The following is a 19,675-nucleotide window of genomic DNA, read 5'->3' on the forward strand; positions in this document are numbered from 1 at the left end:
CTGTCTCCTTCACTGTTCTCTCTGGCCTGTCTCCCTGTCTCCCTGTCTCCTTCACTGTTCTCTCTGGCCCGTCTCCCTGTCTCCCTGTCTCCTTCACTGTTCTCTCTGACCTGTCTCCCTGTCTCCCTGTCTCCCTGTCTCCTTCACTGTTCTCTCTGGCCCGTCTCCCTGTCTCCCTGTCTCCTTCACTGTTCTCTCTGGCCCGTCTCCCTGTCTCCCTGTCTCCTTCACTGTTCTCTCTGGCCCGTCTCCCTGTCTCCCTGTCTCCTTCACTGTTCTCTCTGGCCTGTCTCCCTGTCTCCCTGTCTCCTTCACTGTTCTCTCTGGCCTGTCTCCCTGTCTCCCTGTCTCCTTCACTGTTCTCTCTGGCCCGTCTCCCTGTCTCCCTGTCTCCCTGTCTCCTTCACTGTTCTCTCTGGCCCGTCTCCCTGTCTCCCTCGCTGTTCTCTCTGGCCCGTCTCCCTGTCTCCTTCACTGTTCTCTCTGGCCTGTCTCCCTGTCTCCCTTGCTGTTCTCTCTGTTGCCTTTACCTTGCAGCAGACCCTGTAAGGGCAGGACAGTCTGTGAGGGCAGGACAGTGTATATATGTGTCCCTGTAAGGACAGGACAGTCTGTTAGGGCAGGACAGTGTATATATGTGTCCCTGTAAGGACAGGACAGTCTGTGAGGGCAGGACAGTGTATATATGTGTCCCTGTAAGGACAGGACAGTCTGTTAGGGCAGGACAGTGTATATATGTGTCCCTGTAAGGACAGGACAGTCTGTGAGGGCAGGACAGTGTATATATGTGTCCCTGTAAGGGCAGGACAGTCTGTGAGGGCAGGACAGTGTATATATGTGTCCCTGTAAGGACAGGACAGTCTGTTAGGGCAGGACAGTGTATATATGTGTCCCTGTAAGGACAGGACAGTCTGTTAGGGCAGGACAGTGTATATATGTGTCCCTGTAAGGACAGGACAGTCTGTAAGGGCAGGACAGTCTGTGAGGACAGGACAGTGTATATATGTGTCTTTACCTTGCAGCGGACCCTGTGACGGCAGGAGGGTCTGTCCCAGCTCTCCGTTCAGCCACAGCTGCATCCTGATGAAAGGCTCGCGTCCCTTCTGGGTCAGCTTCGCCCAGGGCTTGGGTCTCGACAGCATGTCACTCACGCTACCCTGAGATAGACCCAATATCTGCAGAAAAGACACACACAGAAACACAGAAACACACACACACACAGAGACAGGTAGACCGACAGACAAGCAGACGCAGCGAGACAGACAGACACAGAGAGTGAAAGACAGAGAGACACAGAGAGACAGACAGACAGACACAGAGAGAGACACACATACACACACACACCATAATTAAGTAAGCGCCAAGTTAGAACATGCCAATGTGTATCATAGCCACACACTTTCAGCTAACATATATGTACTGCGCATGCCAGCAGAGACATGCAAAAGAAGAGAGTCGACATAAGGGTCCATAGAAGGTTCTGTAAACTCCCAATATTCGCACACCAAGGTCTACAGACACCAAGGTCTCCAGACACCAAGGTCTACAGAAACCAAGGTCTCCAGACACCAAGGTCTCCAGACACCAAGGTCTATAGACACCAAGGTCTCCAGACACCAAGGTCTCCAGACACCAAGGTCTACAGACACCAAGGTCTCCAGACACCAAGGTCTACAGAAACCAAGTTCTCCAGACACCAAGGTCTCCAGACACCAAGGTCTACAGACACCAAGGTCTACAGACACCAAGGTCTACAGACACCAAGGTCTCCAGACACCAAGGTCTCCACACACCAAGGTCTCCAGACACCAAGGTCTATAGACACCAAGGTCTCCAGACACCAAGGTCGCCAGACACCAAGGTCTATAGACACCAAGGTCTCCAGACACCAAGGTCTCCACACACCAAGGTCTCCAGACACCAAGGTCTCCAGACACCAAGGTCTCAAGACACCAAGGTCTCAAGACACCAAGGTCTCCAGACACCAAGGTCTACAGACACCAAGGTCTACAGACACCAAGGTCTATAGACACCAAGGTCTCCAGACACCAAGGTCTATAGACACCAAGGTCTCCAGACACCAAGGTCTCCACACACCAAGGTCTCCAGACACCAAGGTCTCCAGACACCAAGGTCTATAGACACCAAGGTCTATAGACACCAAGGTCTCCAGACACCAAGGTCTCCAGACACCAAGGTCTATAGACACCAAGGTCTCCAGACACCAAGGTCGCCAGACACCAAGGTCTATAGACACCAAGGTCTCCAGACACCAAGGTCTCCACACACCAAGGTCTCCAGACACCAAGGTCTCCAGACACCAAGGTCTCAAGACACCAAGGTCTCAAGACACCAAGGTCTCCAGACACCAAGGTCTACAGACACCAAGGTCTACAGACACCAAGGTCTATAGACACCAAGGTCTCCAGACACCAAGGTCGCCAGACACCAAGGTCTCCAGACACCAAGGTCTCCAGACACCAAGGTCTATAGACACCAAGGTCTCCAGACACCAAGGTCTCCACACACCAAGGTCTCCAGACACCAAGGTCTCCAGACACCAAGGTCTCCACACACCAAGGTCTCCAGACAGAACAAACATGCAGCTTCTTCAAACTACTGAGATCTGCAGCTTGTAACCACTTGATTTATTATTTTATCGTGGGGGTTTTTGTTCGCTGTCGCTTGCGTTCTATAGGAGATTCCCATCAAACCGTCTGCCTCTGAGGTATTCTACTAGAGAAGGAGGCGAAGATATTCTACTGACACCAGGGGGGGGAGTGTAGTCATGAAACAGGATGGGGGTCTGGGTAGGGTGATATGGTGGGGGTCAGGGGGCACACCTTCTCTCCAAATATGCGCTGGCAGATGCCGTTCTTGGCCAGTTTGTCCTTGACCTGCAGGGTGAGCTCCTGGGTGTCCACCTCCTGGTACATGTAGAGCTCGTACTGCTCTGGGGTCAGCGGCGCCACCACCGGCCTTGGGGTTTTGGACGTGGACGTGGCCGCCGCCGCCGTACCGGAGCCGGGCACCACCAGCAGGGGTCCCAAGGGGCCCAGGCCGGCGGCCACCAGGTGGCCCAGGGGCGAGGGGCTGCTGTGGGGCGTGTCGGCGCGGCTGGGGGGGCCCTGGGGCTCAGAGCCCGCCTGGGAGTAGGGGGAGTCGGCCCGCGGCCAGTCCTTCCAGTAGTCCAGGGAGGAGGAGGAGGAGGACAGGCCGGCCAGCCGGGGAGGCTTCTAGCGGAGACACAGAGAGACGCACAGTCAGTGGCGGGTGGGGTGGTGGTGGGTGTGAACGCTGGGCGCTAGTGACGAACAACTATGCTAACATCACAGTCACTGTGGATGGAGGTTGCTAAAGGCTACAGGCTATGGGGCTACAGGCTAATGGTTGTGGATGAAAGTCAAATGACTGAGAAATTAGCTTTGACAGAAAACATGGGACATATTCTGATGAAGAACAAAAATAGGCTAACTGCTAATAGGTGGGGTAGTTCTGGGCTAGTTCTAGGGTAGTTCTGGGGTTATTGTAGTGTTCAGGTGGGGTAGTTCTAGGTAGTTCTGTGGTAATTCTGGGGTAATTCTAGAGTAGTTCTACAGTTATTGTAGTAACAGTTGGGGTAGTTCTAGGGTAGTTCTGAGGCAGTTCTAGGGTAGTTCTGAGGCAGTTCTAGGGTAGTTCTGGGGTTATTGTAGTAACAGTTCTAGGGTAGTTCTATGGTAGTTCTGTGGTAATTCTGGGGTAGTTCTAGGGTAGTACTGGGGTTATTGTAGTAACAGTTCTAGGGTAGTTCTATGGTAGTTCTGTGGTAATTCTGGGGTAGTTCTATGGTAGTTCTGGAGTTATTGTAGTAACAGGTGGGGTAGTTCTGGGGTTATTGTAGTAACAGTTCTAGGGTAGTTCTATGGTAGTTATGGGGTAGTTCTATGGTAGTTCTGGGGTTATTGTAGTAACAGGTGGGGTAGTTCTGGGGTAGTTCTGGGGTAGTTCTGGGGTAGTTCTGGGGTTATTGTAGTAACAGTTCTAGGGTAGTTCTATGGTAGTTCTGGGGTAGTTCTAGGGTATTACTGGGGTTATTGTAGCAACAGGTGTGATAGTTCTGGGGTTATTGTAGTAACAGGTGGGGTAGTTCTGGGGTTATTGTAGCAACAGGTGGGGTAGTTCTGGGGTTATTGTAGTAACAGGTGGGGTAGTTCTGGGGTAGTTCTGGGGCAGTTCTGGGGTTATTGTAGTAACAGGTGGGGTAGTTCTGGGGTTATTGTAGTAACAGGTGGGGTAGTTCTGGGGTTATTGTAGTAACAGGTGGGTAGTTCTGGGGTAGTTCTAGGGTAGTTCTGGGGTAGTTCTGGGGTAGTTCTGAGGTAGGTCTAGGGTAATTCAGCGCTCTACAGTGCGAGCATTTCACTTGCATTTGCCCCTTAAAAATAGATTTGTGCAAACCGGAAAAATCATTTAGGAGCACAGTGTGCGAGTAATAGTTTTGCGTAGTGAGGCGTGTCAACGTGCAATTGTCATTTCATAATAGACACAGAGCAGCACGGACCTTCAATTCTAGAAGCTATGACATCTAGCTATTCAGCCCTGCATGCGTTCGACAGCTCTGTAACAACTCATCTCGCGAGTCACGCTGTTTCTATGTGCAACGAAAACTCTGCGAGCAACGGGTCCAATGGTCTAACATGCTTTGCATCCTCGCCATTCCTGTATACCCACGTCGCGTTAAAACTTTAACTAATGTTAGCTGCTAATGTAGCCGGTGTGATCTTGTCTGCGTTGTGCGATTCGACCCCTGTTAAGGGATCGCCCTGAGTGGGAGTTGAACCCCGGACGCCCGCGTCGCGGGCGGCATCACAGACCACTAAGCAAGAAGTGAATTCACTTCTTGCTTCCGGGTCTGGATGCCTCTGGGGAGTGAGTTTACTTGCCGTACCGCTTAACGTCCACAGCCACTTCATGACTTGTACCTCGTGACTGTGGATAGACTGCGGTACCTCCGTTACACTAACTCTAACTAAGCTAACCTGCTAACGCTAACTACTGTATAAGCTATCCCTGGGAACGCCCAGAGGCTTCCAATAGTGAGGGAAGGGGGGGGCTGAGAGTCTCTCAGAATAATTTTATTATTTTGGATTATTATTTACGTTTCAATAGCGTTTAAATTATAATGAATTAACGAATTGTGAAAAGAATTTTCCATGTTCTGTCATCTAATAATATATTCCATTACCTTTCCTATCTGTATCGAAGTCAAAATGTTGCTATCGTGACAACACCGCAACATACAAAAGCAGCTTGACAACCGATATCCTTTGCGTCTAGTAGGCATGGGCCAATGTGTGATTTTGGTGGTATGTGCTATTGCACAGATGTGTGTCCCTTAGTATGCACACGCACACACGCATGCACACACAGTATAATATGCATGTAATGAATAATTTGTTAATAAACTCTGTGTTACTTGAACAAATTTCACTGTGCTCCTAAATTTCTTTGTGTGCTCCTAAATTTCCTTGTGCTCCGTGGGAAAAAAGTTAGCGTAGAGCCCTGTTATTGTAGTAACAGGTGAGGTCGTTTTCTCCATAGCGATGGTCCAGAGAGAGAGATGGGGGGGGGGGGGGGGGGGGGGGGGGGGGTATTTACCAGGACAGGAGGGGGGGGAGGGGGGGGGGGGGGGGGGGGTGAATGAACAGAATGACAGTGGGATGGTTTCCATGTTGTGAGGAGATTCCATTATTATGTTATTATACGTCTGAAAGGAGACAGCTGCAATGTTTTGCCATATCTGATGAAGACATGCGTCTGACTGTCTACTGCATCTCGTCAAGCCAGTTTACCACACACACACGCACGCACGCACACACACACACACACACACACACACACACACACACACACACACACACACACACACACACACACACACACACACACACACACACACACACACACACACACACACACACACACACACACACACACACACACACACACACACACACACACACACACACACACACACACACACACACACACACACACACACACACACACACACACACAGCCTCAGAGCAGTAGCTGCATGTTAAAGGAACACTCCAACATGTTGTTTGCCATCAAATATTAAATACTAGTTATACCACTGGCCAGTATGGCTTAGTTACTACCATAGTGTATTTATACCTGTATCACTGTACATAATAATAATAATAATAATAATAATAATAATAATAATAATAATAATAATAATAATAATAATAATAATAATACTGTAACACTGTACATACATCAGATTAGCATATTTACTCAGTAGTACTCATTTATATATATATATTCCAATTTAATCACTTGTACATTGTATATTGTACCTTTGTTCACACTGCCTACTGGCTCATTATGCATATATATATATATACAGTATATTAATTATATTGTTTACACTGCTTATTGTTACTTTTTCTACTGTACTATAATTGTATTGCCTATATTTATGTCTTCTGCTATTACCCTGCCCATACCTGTACCCCCCCCCCCCCTCCCCCATGCTGCCTGAATTTCCCCAAGGGGATCAATAAAGACATATATTATCTTATCGTATGTTGGTAATGCACTTTACTGTTACATTTGTACTCTGGTTAGATGCCAATTTATTTTTGTCGTACTGTACTTGTGCTATAATCTAATCTAATCTAATAACATTTTCAGACGAGAAGGTTGATGTCATCTCTGTTTCTGAGTTGTTGGAAGAGATAGGATCCCTACTTGCTTCCAGAAACCTCTCTGAACTGATACCAATCTTCTTGTGTGATTCTGGGGAAGACGGCAAATAAGTGTATTTCCCAAAATGTTGGAATGTTCCTTTAACCACCGCCCCTTGCTGTGAGGCTCCTCCTCCTCTCGTGACATCATGTAACAGGGACGACACACACAGGCTGGTCATGAGGTCTGGTCATGATACAAATCTCAGTAGTTTCAAGAGAGGAAAGACTAAACAGGAAAACACATGCAGGAGACCAGTCATGATCTGGGAACGGTGTGACGGGACCGGTCCGCCATGTGGCCCCGTCCTCCATCACCCTCAACCAGTGTTTCTGGTAAAAGTGGAAAACCAGGGGCCGCGCCTTTTTTATGCACCTGATCCTTTGGTAAGAGGGGACCAGCTGTCTGTATTCATTAAAGGAACACGCCAACAGTATGGGAAATACGCTCACCGTCTTCTCCAGAAGATAGATACCGATTTCCTCTCTGTGCGTCCGGTAGAAAGCTATCCGGTTACAAGCTAGCCTAGCTTAGCACAAATTAATGGGAGCGGATACGGACTACTAGCCTAGCTTAAAACTCTGGGAAAGGTGTTTTTGGCCCAACAGCTAGCTAAGCGCATTTCCCATAATGTTAGCGTGTTCCTTTAAAAGGATGGATATTTCGGCTCATCCTCCGATCAATTCTGACCAACATCTAGTCAATTGGACAACAGCTACAATTCAATCATATGACAAACACTGATTGCCAAAACATATGGCCATGCAAGCTGACAAAGATATTACCAAAGACACAAAATAATGTCCTTTCAGAATGTAAAGTGATAATGTGTAATGGTGACACCTGCTGGCTGCAAGCGGTACTCTCTCAGTGTTTTCAATACATTTCCCACGAGCGTCTTTGCTCTGTCGCTTCTGTGTGCTTTCTTAGTTAGCATGCAGACTTTACGCAGAGATAATTCTTGGTTTCCTGGTGGTCGAGGTGGCTGTGTATTGGTTTTGTTCTAAGCGTACATCTGGTATTGTGAGAAGGCTGACCAGGCCGGTCACACCAGACTAGGGCTGACCCCTATTAGTCGATTAGTCGACTAATCGGTCGAAAGGAGCCGTAGTCGACTGGCCAACCTCTTAGTCGAATATAATAAAAAAATAAAAAAATAAAATTATAATATATATATATATTTTTTTTATTATCATTCTTTCCAAAAGAAAAGAGGCCTAGAAGCGTGGCTAACGCTAATGGCACGCATACCAGAGGCTAACTGCCTAAGAAAACAGGCACAGAGGCACTGAAAGAGGATTTCACCCGTCTAATGAACACACTAGACTAGACAAATATCAAGATGTATCCATCAGTGGACCAATTGCATGCTTTTGCAGAGGACAAGAAGCCTTCAGTTCACTCCTTCAGACATTAAGCACCCCCCACAGCCCAAATGGAACGATAAAAAAAATAAAAAAAATAAAAAAAAGTAAATTATCTTTTTAAAAATATTATTATTAAAAAAAATTTGACCAATAGTCGACTAATGGCAAATTTTGGCCAATCATAGTCGATCATCCAAATCCTTAGTCGGGGACAGCCCTACACCAGACCATTTGAGGCCTGAGCAGTGAAACTGAGTGGTGTGCTGAAACGCCGGTGGTCTCAATTTGTTCTGTACACGCTCCAGAACCGGATTAATTAATAGGAAAATTACACATTGTTGCTTTAAAAGGAGCTGCATGGTTGACCTGTTTCATTGAAGTGCAGCCAGGAGAGACAATTCAAGGGCCCAGAAAAAAACACAACGTACTCAGTCGTGGTCCAACGTCAGTGATGCCAGATGATAGAAACATAGATTGAAAACAACTAGAATTATCCGTTAACTCTTTAGTCAGTTAGCCCTCAACAAGCAACACATATTATCCAGGCAAGCTATTATTATTATTATTATTATTATTATTATTATTATTATTATTATTATTATTATTATTATTATTATTATTATTATTATTATTATTATTATTATTATTATTATTATTATTATTATTATTATCCAAGGAACCAAGTGATCAAAATACTTCAGATCAAGTGATCAATATACTTCAGACCAAGTGATCAATATACTTCAGATCAAGTGATCAATATACTTCATAAGTGACCAATATACTTCAGACCAAGTGATCAATATACTTCAGACCAAGTGACCAATATACTTCAGACCAAGTGACCAATATACTTCAGACCAAGTGACCAATATACTTCAGACCAAGTGACCAATATACTATATATACTAATATTATGTCTTTACTACTATGTACTCAACACTGCAGCACCCAAGTTTCAACACTGTTTGACGAACATTGTTACTCAGCTGCCAGAGTTGTACCCTCCTTGCTGACTTGTCGTACAGAACCTGTAAGTCGCTTTGGATACAAGCGTTCATTTGGGCTGTGGGGGGTGCTTAATGTCTGAAGGAGTGAACTGAAGGCTTCTTGTCCTCTGCAAAAGCATGCAATTGGTCCACTGATGGATACATCTTGATATTTGTCTAGTCTAGTGTGTTCATTAGACGGGTGAAATCCTCTTTCTGTGCCTCTGTGCCTGTTTTCTTAGGCAGTTAGCCTCTGGTATGCGTGCCATTAGCGTTAGCCACGCTTCTAGGCCTCTTTTCTTTTGGAAAGAATGATAAATTATTTTTTTATACATTTTTTATATATACTATTATAATAATAATAATAATTATTACATTTTTTGTATTCGACTAAGAGGTTGGCAGTCGACCACGGCTCCTTTCGATCGATTAGTCGACTATTCGACTAATAGGGGTCAGCCCTTCAGCTAAATGACTAAATGTAAATACTTCACACCGAGGGAGGGCTTCACGTTACCTCCTTGCTGTCCTCTTGATTCCGAACCTCCTCGCTCACAGCCCACCCTCCCGGGTGCACGCCGCTCCACCATTGGTCCCTCCAGGAGCCCCGCCCCTGCTTGCTTCCCCCGTCCAAGAGCGCCCCTCCTCCTCCTCCTCCTCCTCCTCCTCCTCCGCCGACGTCTCCCACCGCCACCTCTCCTCCCCCCTCCTTCTTCACCAGGCTCGGGTGGAAGTCCAGAAGGGAGGAGGGCGAGGGCCCCGAGGGCTTCTTCAGGGAGAGGGCCAGCGGGGAGTAGGAGGACACCCCCAGGAGCTTGGGGGAGAAGAGGGCCAGGTTGGAGGTGGTGATGGACGAGGCCTTCAGCATGGGCTCCAGGGAGGCCTGCTGAGCCTCCATCTCCTTGCGGGCCTGGTCCAGGATGGTCTGGATGCTGTCGTCCCCGCTGGAGCCTCCATGATGATGGTGGTGGTGGCTGCCACCTCCTCCTCCTCCTCCTCCACCTCCACCTCCTCCTCCTCCTCCTCCACCACCTCCTCCTCCTCCCATGGAAGAGGGATGGGAGGAGTCCACTAGAGGAGAGAGGGTAGAGGAATGTTATAACAGGGTATCTGCAGGTTCCAACAAGTTCAATTTAAGACTTTTTAAGACCTTTTTAAGTCCACTTAGAGCAAAATTGTATAACATTTTCACGACCATACAAGCAAAAAAAAACAAAAAACACATAGCGACACTAAACTGGCGGCTGCACTACAATTTAAATTCTCGCACGTTACATACAAGCTCTCGCCAGACGCACCAAGCTCCCGGCCGCCCCGTGAAAAACAACGACTTGAATACGAAAACATTTCGTATTATTTAATATAATTTCATCTCCCGACAGCCGGGCTGCCCTCACAAATTAAATACTGAAATATCTTTTTCCTCCTTTTTTTCCGTTTTTCTCCCCTCCCAATGTTAGTCGTCGTTATGCCAATTCCCAATCCCCTTCCTGGTCATTGCTTCCTCCGACACATGTGTACCCCCAGCCCACCGCTTCTTTTCACCTGGCAGCGTGGACTCTCACTGGGAGAGTGTAACGTGTGGAAGGGTCACACTACCTCCCTCTAGATCCTTCCCTCGCTGTGCAGGCGCCCCGACCGAACTGTAGGAGTCGCTGTTTACAACGACCCGGCCCCACCCACGCCGGATTCCCACCCGCTGACTCTGCCAATTGTGTCAGTATGGACGGTCGGCCAAGCCGGAAGCACCACAGCCGGATTCGATCCCACTGTCTCTGTGGTGGTAGACAGACGCTTAGTCCTCTGCACTACCCGGCCGCCCTGAATACTGAAATATTGTACTTTTTGAGACGTTTAAATACCCCCGCAGATAGCCTGTATTAGATTTGGAGGTGTTTTTTTTTCACATACTGTAGGTGTTTGGGGTCAAATTCTGTGTAACATAGGTTCACAAAACATAATGATATCTGTTTGCAGGGATCTCACTGATGTGCCCATGCCAGGCTTCTGCCCCTTCTTCCTGTTAACATTTTGTGGGAGTTTTTCCTTCTCTTCATTGAGGGTTAAAGGTCAGGGCGTGTTGTGATGTATTGTGATATACTCTACTACTCTATACTCTACCAATAAACTTGAATTGACTGGTGCAGGGCTTTTCAAAATGCACCTTTAAAGACATATAAAATGTAAATCTACGCATTTGAATGCATTTTGAGAGCAATCACTTAGGAAATAATGTCAGTGACACAACACCTGGGGGTGAAAATTGGACTAGAATCCAACACGTGGCACAAGATAACTCACGAACATGGCCCATTTTTATATATTATTCATTTTCAGTTCAGTTTCTTATTGCATTGAAATCACTCTCACTGTCAAACAAATTGAGCAGAGCAGCACAACGGCAGTTTCTTTCCGCTGGTGAAACCTGGCTGGACCCAGGCTGAGACAGACGCCTTTCTCCACCTGGCCAAAGTTAGCAGGGACTGTCGTATCATCGTGGTTTAGCTCGTGTGCCACAGTTGGTGGTGTGCATTTTGAAAGGTTGCCTAGCAACCGGAGAATTTACAAAAATGGAGACGCAAACACAACCACACCATGGCTAGCCCCAGCCAGGCTGCACACAACTAATGGAGACAGGGCGTGAGGCGGGTGGTGGGTCCACTCACCGGCCCTCTGGACCTGCAGCTCTCTCTTGGCCTGCTCCAGGATGGACTTGATGGCCTCGTCCGAGCCCGTCTCTGGGGTGCGGATGCGGGTGGTGATGTTACCTGGAGAGAGACAGAGAATGTCAGAGGTCACTGGAGGTGGGGGGGGTAGGACAGTGTGGTGTGGGTAATGGTGGTTCGTTTGAGATAGTGCTGCTGCTGGTGGTGATTTAAATTAAATTAATTATAAAAAGGAATTAATAAGAAAAAGAGACCTCGTTTGTAATACACTGCGACCCCCCCCCCCCCCCCCCACCCCCTTGCTGTCTGTGGCTGTTTTAACCCTTTCCCACAGCCGTGATCTAGATGCATTACTGTGAAACGTGCTAGTCTCCCCTGTTATTCCCAACCTTCATTAAATGGACTGCTTTTTTAACTGCATTTATATAGCAGCTTTTATCCAACCATGCAAGGCGCCGACCTGCTCATCGGGAGCAGTTAGGGGGTTAAGTGTCTTGCTCAAGGACACTCCGACACACACACACACACACACTTGTTGTTCAAATGCATGAACGTCTTAGTTGGCGGAGTGTTGAGAAAAGACTTTCTGCCAACCTTTTAATTTGTTTTCATAAAGTGATCACAACCCACAGTCCTAAATATATCACGGATAAAATAATTTACGCCTCAAATGTGCACATGCATTTTATCAGAGGGGCAAGTAGAGGGCAGATTATTCTACCCCATGCAAATACTAACAGTATGCAAAGAACAGTTTTATATAGGGCTATTAGGGCATGGAATTATCTTCCAAGTGACATACGTGACATAAGAGGTGTAGCAAGCTTCAAAAATAAATTAAAATCTTACATGTAGCCAATATTGACAATGCTGAGATATGCAATATGTTACCGTTGATGTACATATTTAGATATAATATGTTTGTGTGTTAATGTTGTTGTGGTTCCTCAGTTGGTACGTCTTGCTATGTTGTGTTTCCTTATTTGGTATGTCTTGCTATGTTTTAATTGTATTATGTTTTAATTGCAATGTATATGTTGTAATGTTTTAATGTTGTCTTGGACCCCAGGAAGACTAGTTGACGTCTCGGCGTCAGCTAATGGGGATCCTTTGCTAATAAACAAATAAACAAACTCACACTTGCCGGGTGAGGCGGAATCAAACCGGGAACCTTCAGATTGCCAGACGACCTGCTCTACCTCCACTGTCGCCCCCTGTTGTCAAACAGCAACCTCTAGGCGAAAGAGCCCCACATTGTTTACTCATGTACTGTATGTGTTATGGTCTATATATATATATACAGTATATATATGGCTACTGCTGGCCACACCTCAGGTTCTGCCAAGAGAGGTCTGGAGAAATTCACAGTATAATAAGTTACTAAACTCACACACCAGACCAAAACCAAAAATAATTAAACAAAGTGCAACAGCAAGTGGGCCTCTTTTGCCTAGAGGTCGCTGTTTGACGGAATTACAGAGTCTACCTTTAACACTTTGAGTGCCAGCGACGAGATTTCTCGTTAGTTCATGCCGACCGTTGAGTGCCAAAGACGAGAGATCTCGTTTTTTTTTATTAGCGATTTCCATTCATATTTCATCAATCTAGCCTCACGTTACCACTGCAAACTCTCTCTGAGCTCCATTGGGAAAATATCGCCCCCTATCGTCTCTCCCTGTGGTACTGCACCCATTTGGATTGGATTGAATGAAACGCATGGGGGGGGGGGGGGAAATCCTGCTTCCACATTTTACTTCTCAGGCATGTAACTCGAGCCGATCGGATTCATTGTGGACCATCAGAACAGCGTGGAATCTGTGTTTCGACCACCCAGAGTTGGATCAATAAACGCGATCGATATTTGGAATGGCGATCAGGAATTGGAATAATCTTTTTGGAGAACATCTGATCTGAGGTAAGGAATCTATTTTACCAGTCGTAGGATAATCAGAGCTTTTTTCACAGAGATATCAACATGGGCCCTATGTGTGTGTGCGTGTGTGTGTGTGTGTGTGTGTGTGTGTGTGTGTGTGTGTGCTGATCAGGAAATGTACAATAGATTTTTCAGCCCGCTTCTATAGCGTGCATAAGTACACATAATACTATCGATAATCTAGCGTTTATTTGAAAACGATTCATAAATACAATTCAAAATGGTATCAAACGGAAATTAACCGATTAAAAAACAATCCGTTTCGACAATGTTGACTGCAAACAAGTCATTGATAAGCGACGGCCATATTATACACATAGCCATAATTTAAGATATAGTTTATGCGTTCGCAAATATGAGAGCTCTATCATTGAAGTAGGTGTTGGCACGCAACGGGGTTCCGGGGCACCAGACCGTGGCACGGAAAGTGGTTAAGAACAGCAAAATTATATAGGCTATTAAAGGTTTGTCACATTGTGAAGCAGCTGGTTCATACAGTATACAAGCACCATACATGCGGGGAGGTCCGAGGGGCAACATGGCAGAGCAGGGACAGCTTGGCATGTCAATCAGTGTAATAGTTAAGATAATTGTAACATTTGACCATACATTTTATAGCACTACTATCTGGCTGATTGAGGTCATATCTGTTCTGATGAATTTGCATATCATTATCATTATCAATATCATCACCATTACCATTACCATTATCATTATTATTACCATTACCATTATCATTATTATTACCATTACCATTATCATTATTATTACCATTACCATTATCATTATTATTACCATTACCATTATCATTATTATTACCATTACCATTATCATTATTATTACCATTACCATTATCATTATTATTACCATTACCATTATCATTATTATTACCATTATCAGTATCAGTATCATTACATTATCATTACCATCATTATCATTATCAGTAGCATTACCATTGTGCCAAATGTCATGTTTCTATCATGTACCTGCAAAACAAAAACTGCAAAAAAACATCTGCTACGAAACACGTGAGATTAGGCATATATCTCACGTACAGTAAGACACACACGAGGTAAAACGGTTGCCAGGTCACGGACGGTTAGTGATCGCTGTCTACTACTGTACGTCAAGATGCAGCTGTGTGTCTGTTACACAAAACATCCCCTTGAGTGAACTTGGACAAGAAAAACGACAAGCACTTCTCTCCCTCCATCCCTCCTTCACTCTGTTTCCACGGACCTCCCAGATGCAGCCCCCCCCCCCCCCCCCCCCTCTCTTCCCCCCCCGGGTCTTTAACAACACAGCTCAGTCCTGTTAACACAAGAGGCCACACAATACACTGCTGCTTAATATGAACCAGACTACTGCTGCTGCTGCAGACTGCTTCCAGAAGGCTCTCTGTCTGTCAGCTCTCTCTCTCTCTCTCTGTCTGTCAGCTCTCTCTCTCTCTCTGTCTGTCTGTCCAGCTTATCTCTCTCTCTCTCCCTCTCTCTCTCTCTCTCTCTCTCTCTCTCTCTCTCTCTCTCTCTCTCTCTCTCTCTCTCTCTCTCTCTCTCTCTCTCTCTCTCTCTCTCTCTCTCTCGCTGTCTTTCTCTCTCTCTCGCTGTCTTTCTCTCTCTCTGTCCAGCTGTCTTTATCGCTCTCTCTGTCTCTCTCTCTCGCTGTCTTTCTCTCTCTCTGTCCAGCTCTCTCTCTCTCTCTCTCTCCCCCTCTCTCTCTCTCTCCCCCTCCCTCTCTCTGTCCAGCTGTCTTTCTCTCTCTTTCTCTCTCTCTCTCTCTCTCTCTCTCTCTCTCTCTCTCTCTCTCTCTCTCTCTCTCTCTCTCTCTCTCTCTCTCTCTCTCTCTCTCTCTCTCTCTCTCTCTCCCCCTCCCTCTCTCTGTCCAGCTGTCTTTCTCTCTCTCTCTCTCTCGCTCTCTCTCTCTCCCTGTCCCTGTCCATCTTTCTCTCTCTGTCCAACTTGCGTACAGAGAAATAGAGAAATAGACAGAGAGAGGGGGGGAGAAGGAGAGAGAGAAATAGGGAGAAAAAGGGATGGAGAAAGAGAAAGAGAGGAGAGAGAGAGAGAGAGGCAGTGCAACCCTCTGATCTGACTCCCAACACGTATTTGCCCTTAGCCAATGTATGGTCCAAGCTAATGGGTAAGGTTACTCTCACTCATGTGTGTGTGTGTGTGTGTGTGTGTGTGTGTGTGTGTGTGTGTGTGTGTGTGTGTGTGTGTGTGTGTGTGTGTGTGTGTGTGTGTGTGTGTGTGTGTGTGTGTGTGTGTGTGTGTGTGTGTGTGTGTGTGTGTGTATGTGTGTGTGTGTCTCTGTGTGTGTGTGTCTGTGTGTGTGTGTGTGTCTGTGTGTGTGTGTCTCTGTGTGTAGCGGGGGAGCAGCTGAGCGTGAACTGGAAGTAATTTGAAGGCTGAAAATTGGGACGACGAGGCCAAGGGCAAAGTCAGCCATATTCATTCACTCACACACACACACACACACACACACACACACACACACACACACACACACACACACACACACACACACACACACACACACACACACACACACACACACACACACACACACACACACACACACACACACACACACACACACACACACACACACACACACACACACACACACACACACACACACACACACACACACACACACACACTCCTAGTGGAACAGGGGCCATGACATAACTATGTGTAAGGCAGCATAGGAACAAGATCTAGAGGTGACTTGATGTATTATTTTGATAAATTGTTAAAGGGGAACTATCTTATAAATGGCCTTTTCCAGTGTTTAGCTTTATGTTCTAGCTATGTGGACTTATATTAATAGGATCTAGGTCTCTAATTCTCATTTTGGCGCATTCTTCCAATTATCATCTCACAATATTGTCCCTCACTCAAGTGAGTCATCTGAAATTTAGCGTACCTTTGACGTAAAAAGTTTCTCATCTGCATAATAACGCCCGCCCCCTCTATGCTTGTTGCCAGCTGCCAGTCACTGCAGGTGAACACACTCAAGCATTATTTATTGCAGTACAAAGCAAAGGCGTGGAATTGAAGTTTAACAGTGAGTTAGCATTGGGTTAGCGTTTAAAAACGTTACACTCAGCCCTGCATTGTGTTTTTTTATTCGACCCCTGTTAAGGGATCGCCCTGAGTGGGAGTTGAACCCCGGTCTCCCGCGTCGCGGGCGGCATCACAGACCACTATACCAAGAGGTGAATTCACTTCTTGCTATTGGGTCTGGATGCCTCTGGGGAGTTTTTACTTGCAGTACCGCTTAACATCCACAGCCACTTCACTTACTGTCCCTCGTGACTGTGGATAGACTGCGGTACCTCCGTTACATAGGCCCAGGGCCGCCTGGGAGAAATGCGAGGCCCTGTGCGAGATTTAAACGCCCTCCACCAGAGCAAGGCCAGAGAGAGAGAGAGAGAGAGAGACACATTGGAAAGAAACAACCCAAAACCAGAGCAAATTGAAATGCTATTTGGCCCTAAACAGAGCGTACACAGTGGCAGAATACCTGAGCACTGTGACTGACCCAATACTAAGAAGATCCTTGGTACTAGGTACAGACTCAGCGAGTACAGCCTAGCCATCGAGAAAGGCCGCCATAGGCAGACCTGGCTCCCAAGCGAAGACAGACCCACTGCACACAAGATGAGGTGGAAACCAAGCTCCACTTCTTAACAACCTGCCCACTATACCAAGACATACTTCCCACAAATTGCAAACACCCAAAGAGACTTTGAAAACATCGACAATAACTCAAAACTCCCATATCTACTGGGAGAAATACAAGAATGTGAAATAAAGCCCATTTGAATTGAAGAGAGAGAGATAGATAGAGCATGTCTGTGTGTGTTAGAAAGAGAGAGATAGAGAGAGAGCATGTCTGTTTGTGTGTGTGTGTTAGAGAGAGAGCATGTATATGTGTGTTAGAAAGAGAGAGAAATATAGAGAGAGAGAGCATGTCATTTTGTGTGTTAGAGAGAGATATAGAGCATGTCTGTATGTTAGAAAGAGAGAGAGAGAGAGAGAGCATGTGTGTTTGTGTGTTAGAGAGAGAGAGCATGTCTGTGTGTGTGTGTGTTAGAGAGAGAGCATGTATGAGAGAGATAAGCAAAGATGAGCCCCTAAAGGATATTCAACTTTTAATGGAAGAACAAAACAGAAGGAAAAGATAACTTCACAAAGGCAACATGAATATACATAGATCCAAAAGGACAAAGATCAACACTTAAATCCAAAGAGAAGAGGGTCTATACCAGAGAAAACAAAGTAGCAAGGAGCCAATGGCCGACATCAGCTAAATAGGCTAACTGCAAATAGAGTAGCCAGGTACTGACACCAGGCCACACACCGTTAGCTACTACAACAGCTAGCCGGCCCATTTGGCTCAATATAACGTTAGCTACGTTAGCTAGCCAGCCCGCTTTGGCTCAATATAACATTAGCTACAACAGCTAGCCGGCCCGTTTGGCTCCCGAGAGAGAGAGAGAGATATATCCACGGCGGGAATAGAATAGAGTGCATTAAAAACTCACCAAACGTCCAAGAGGATGGAGACAACCGCGTGGAGTTGACGAAGTTCATCTGCTGAATGACCGTCCTCTTCATCTTGGCATAACAATGCTGCACGCGATCTCTCTAGGTTAGCTAACGCTAGTTAGCCTTTAGCTAAGCTAGCTACTAGCCGACATCATCATGGCTATCCCGACTGAACCACACGTTAGCACTCGATATTATAACGTAGCTAAAGCTAACTAGCTGTCCCTGCCTTTAGCTAAGCCGACATGGCTAGCCTGACTGAACTGTCTAACATGCAACAACTTTCATCTTCAGTCCATCTGCCGAATGACCGTCCTCTTCGTCTTGGCTGGCATAACTAAGCATAACCTCCAAAGCTGCATGCGCAAAATAGTCAAACGCAGCTGACGCACGCCGGCGTACACATGATGTAACCCCTCCCTTCGTTGAAACCAATAGTATCTCTGCTGCAGAGCCCCAGAGCTCCAATAGTGAGTATGTCTGCTGCAGAGCCGCAGAGCCAGGAACAAGTCAGACACATTCTACAAACGTGTCTAATGTGAAATATATAAGCATATAAGCTAAACTAGATTTTAGGTATGTGATGAAAAAGGGCCTCGCGGGAAGGGGGGCCTCGCAAAAAAAAAAAAGAAAAAAAAAAAAATTGTGCGAGGCCCCCCTTCCCGTGAGGCCCTGTGCGACCGCACTGCTCGCACACCCCCTGAGGCGGCCCTGCATAGGCCTACCCAAAATCGTATGGCATGGGTACCTGCTTCAGTGTCATCCCTTTGTGGATTGTATTGTATTCGAAAACGTATGCTTGAGCCATATTTGTTTGTGTATTAGGTTCACTTTGACGTTAGTAGAGTAGTATGGGCGGAGCTACAGACATGGGGTTCTGTCACTCAAATAGCAGAGCCCAGCTTCAAAACAGCTTAAAATCTTGAAGTAGAAAAATGCTGTTTTAGAGTACTTGATTAGAAATACAAAACAATGCATTTTTGGGAAAAAATACTTACAGATGTGTTCCATAGACTCACAGGAATTGTGTAAAATTGCCCAAATAGTGAAAGAAATAGTAAGATAGTTCCCCTTTAATCACCATTAAAGGCTGATCTACGGTCCATGCAAGGTGCCAACCTGCTCATCGAGAGCAGTTAGGGGTTAGTTAGGTGTCTTGCTCAAGGACACTTCGACACGCTGGCCGAGAGGAGCGGGGAATCAAACCGGGAACCTCCGGATTACCAGACGACTGCTCTACCTCCTGAGCCACTGTCAGCTCCTATCATACCATTAAAAACAAAAGATTTATTTAACCTTTATTTACCCAGGCAAGGCGATTAAGAACAAATTCTTATATACAAAAGCAGCCTGATCAAAAGCAAAGGCCTTATCTTCACTCCAGCATTAAAAAAGCGCACTATAGACC

General features: G+C 46.2%; 1 protein-coding gene across 1 annotated transcript in view; it reads right to left on the reverse strand.

The window, feature by feature from the left end:
- cux1a (cut-like homeobox 1a) overlaps nt 1-19,675 on the reverse strand; it is a gene marked incomplete at its 5' end in the record, with an annotated part of 168,706 nt that overhangs the window by 50,189 nt on the left and 98,842 nt on the right. Inside the window, 5 exon segments of the mRNA XM_084320602.1 lie at nt 1,016-1,175; nt 2,844-3,236; nt 9,630-10,064; nt 10,107-10,183; nt 11,779-11,880. Coding sequence (XP_084176728.1) covers nt 1,016-1,175; nt 2,844-3,236; nt 9,630-10,064; nt 10,107-10,183; nt 11,779-11,880 — 1,167 coding nt within the window.

The sequence above is a fragment of the Notolepis coatsorum genome (genome assembly GCF_963971535.1).
Source record: "Notolepis coatsorum genome assembly, chromosome: 8".
In the NCBI taxonomy this organism is placed as follows: Eukaryota; Metazoa; Chordata; class Actinopteri; order Aulopiformes; family Paralepididae; genus Notolepis; species Notolepis coatsorum.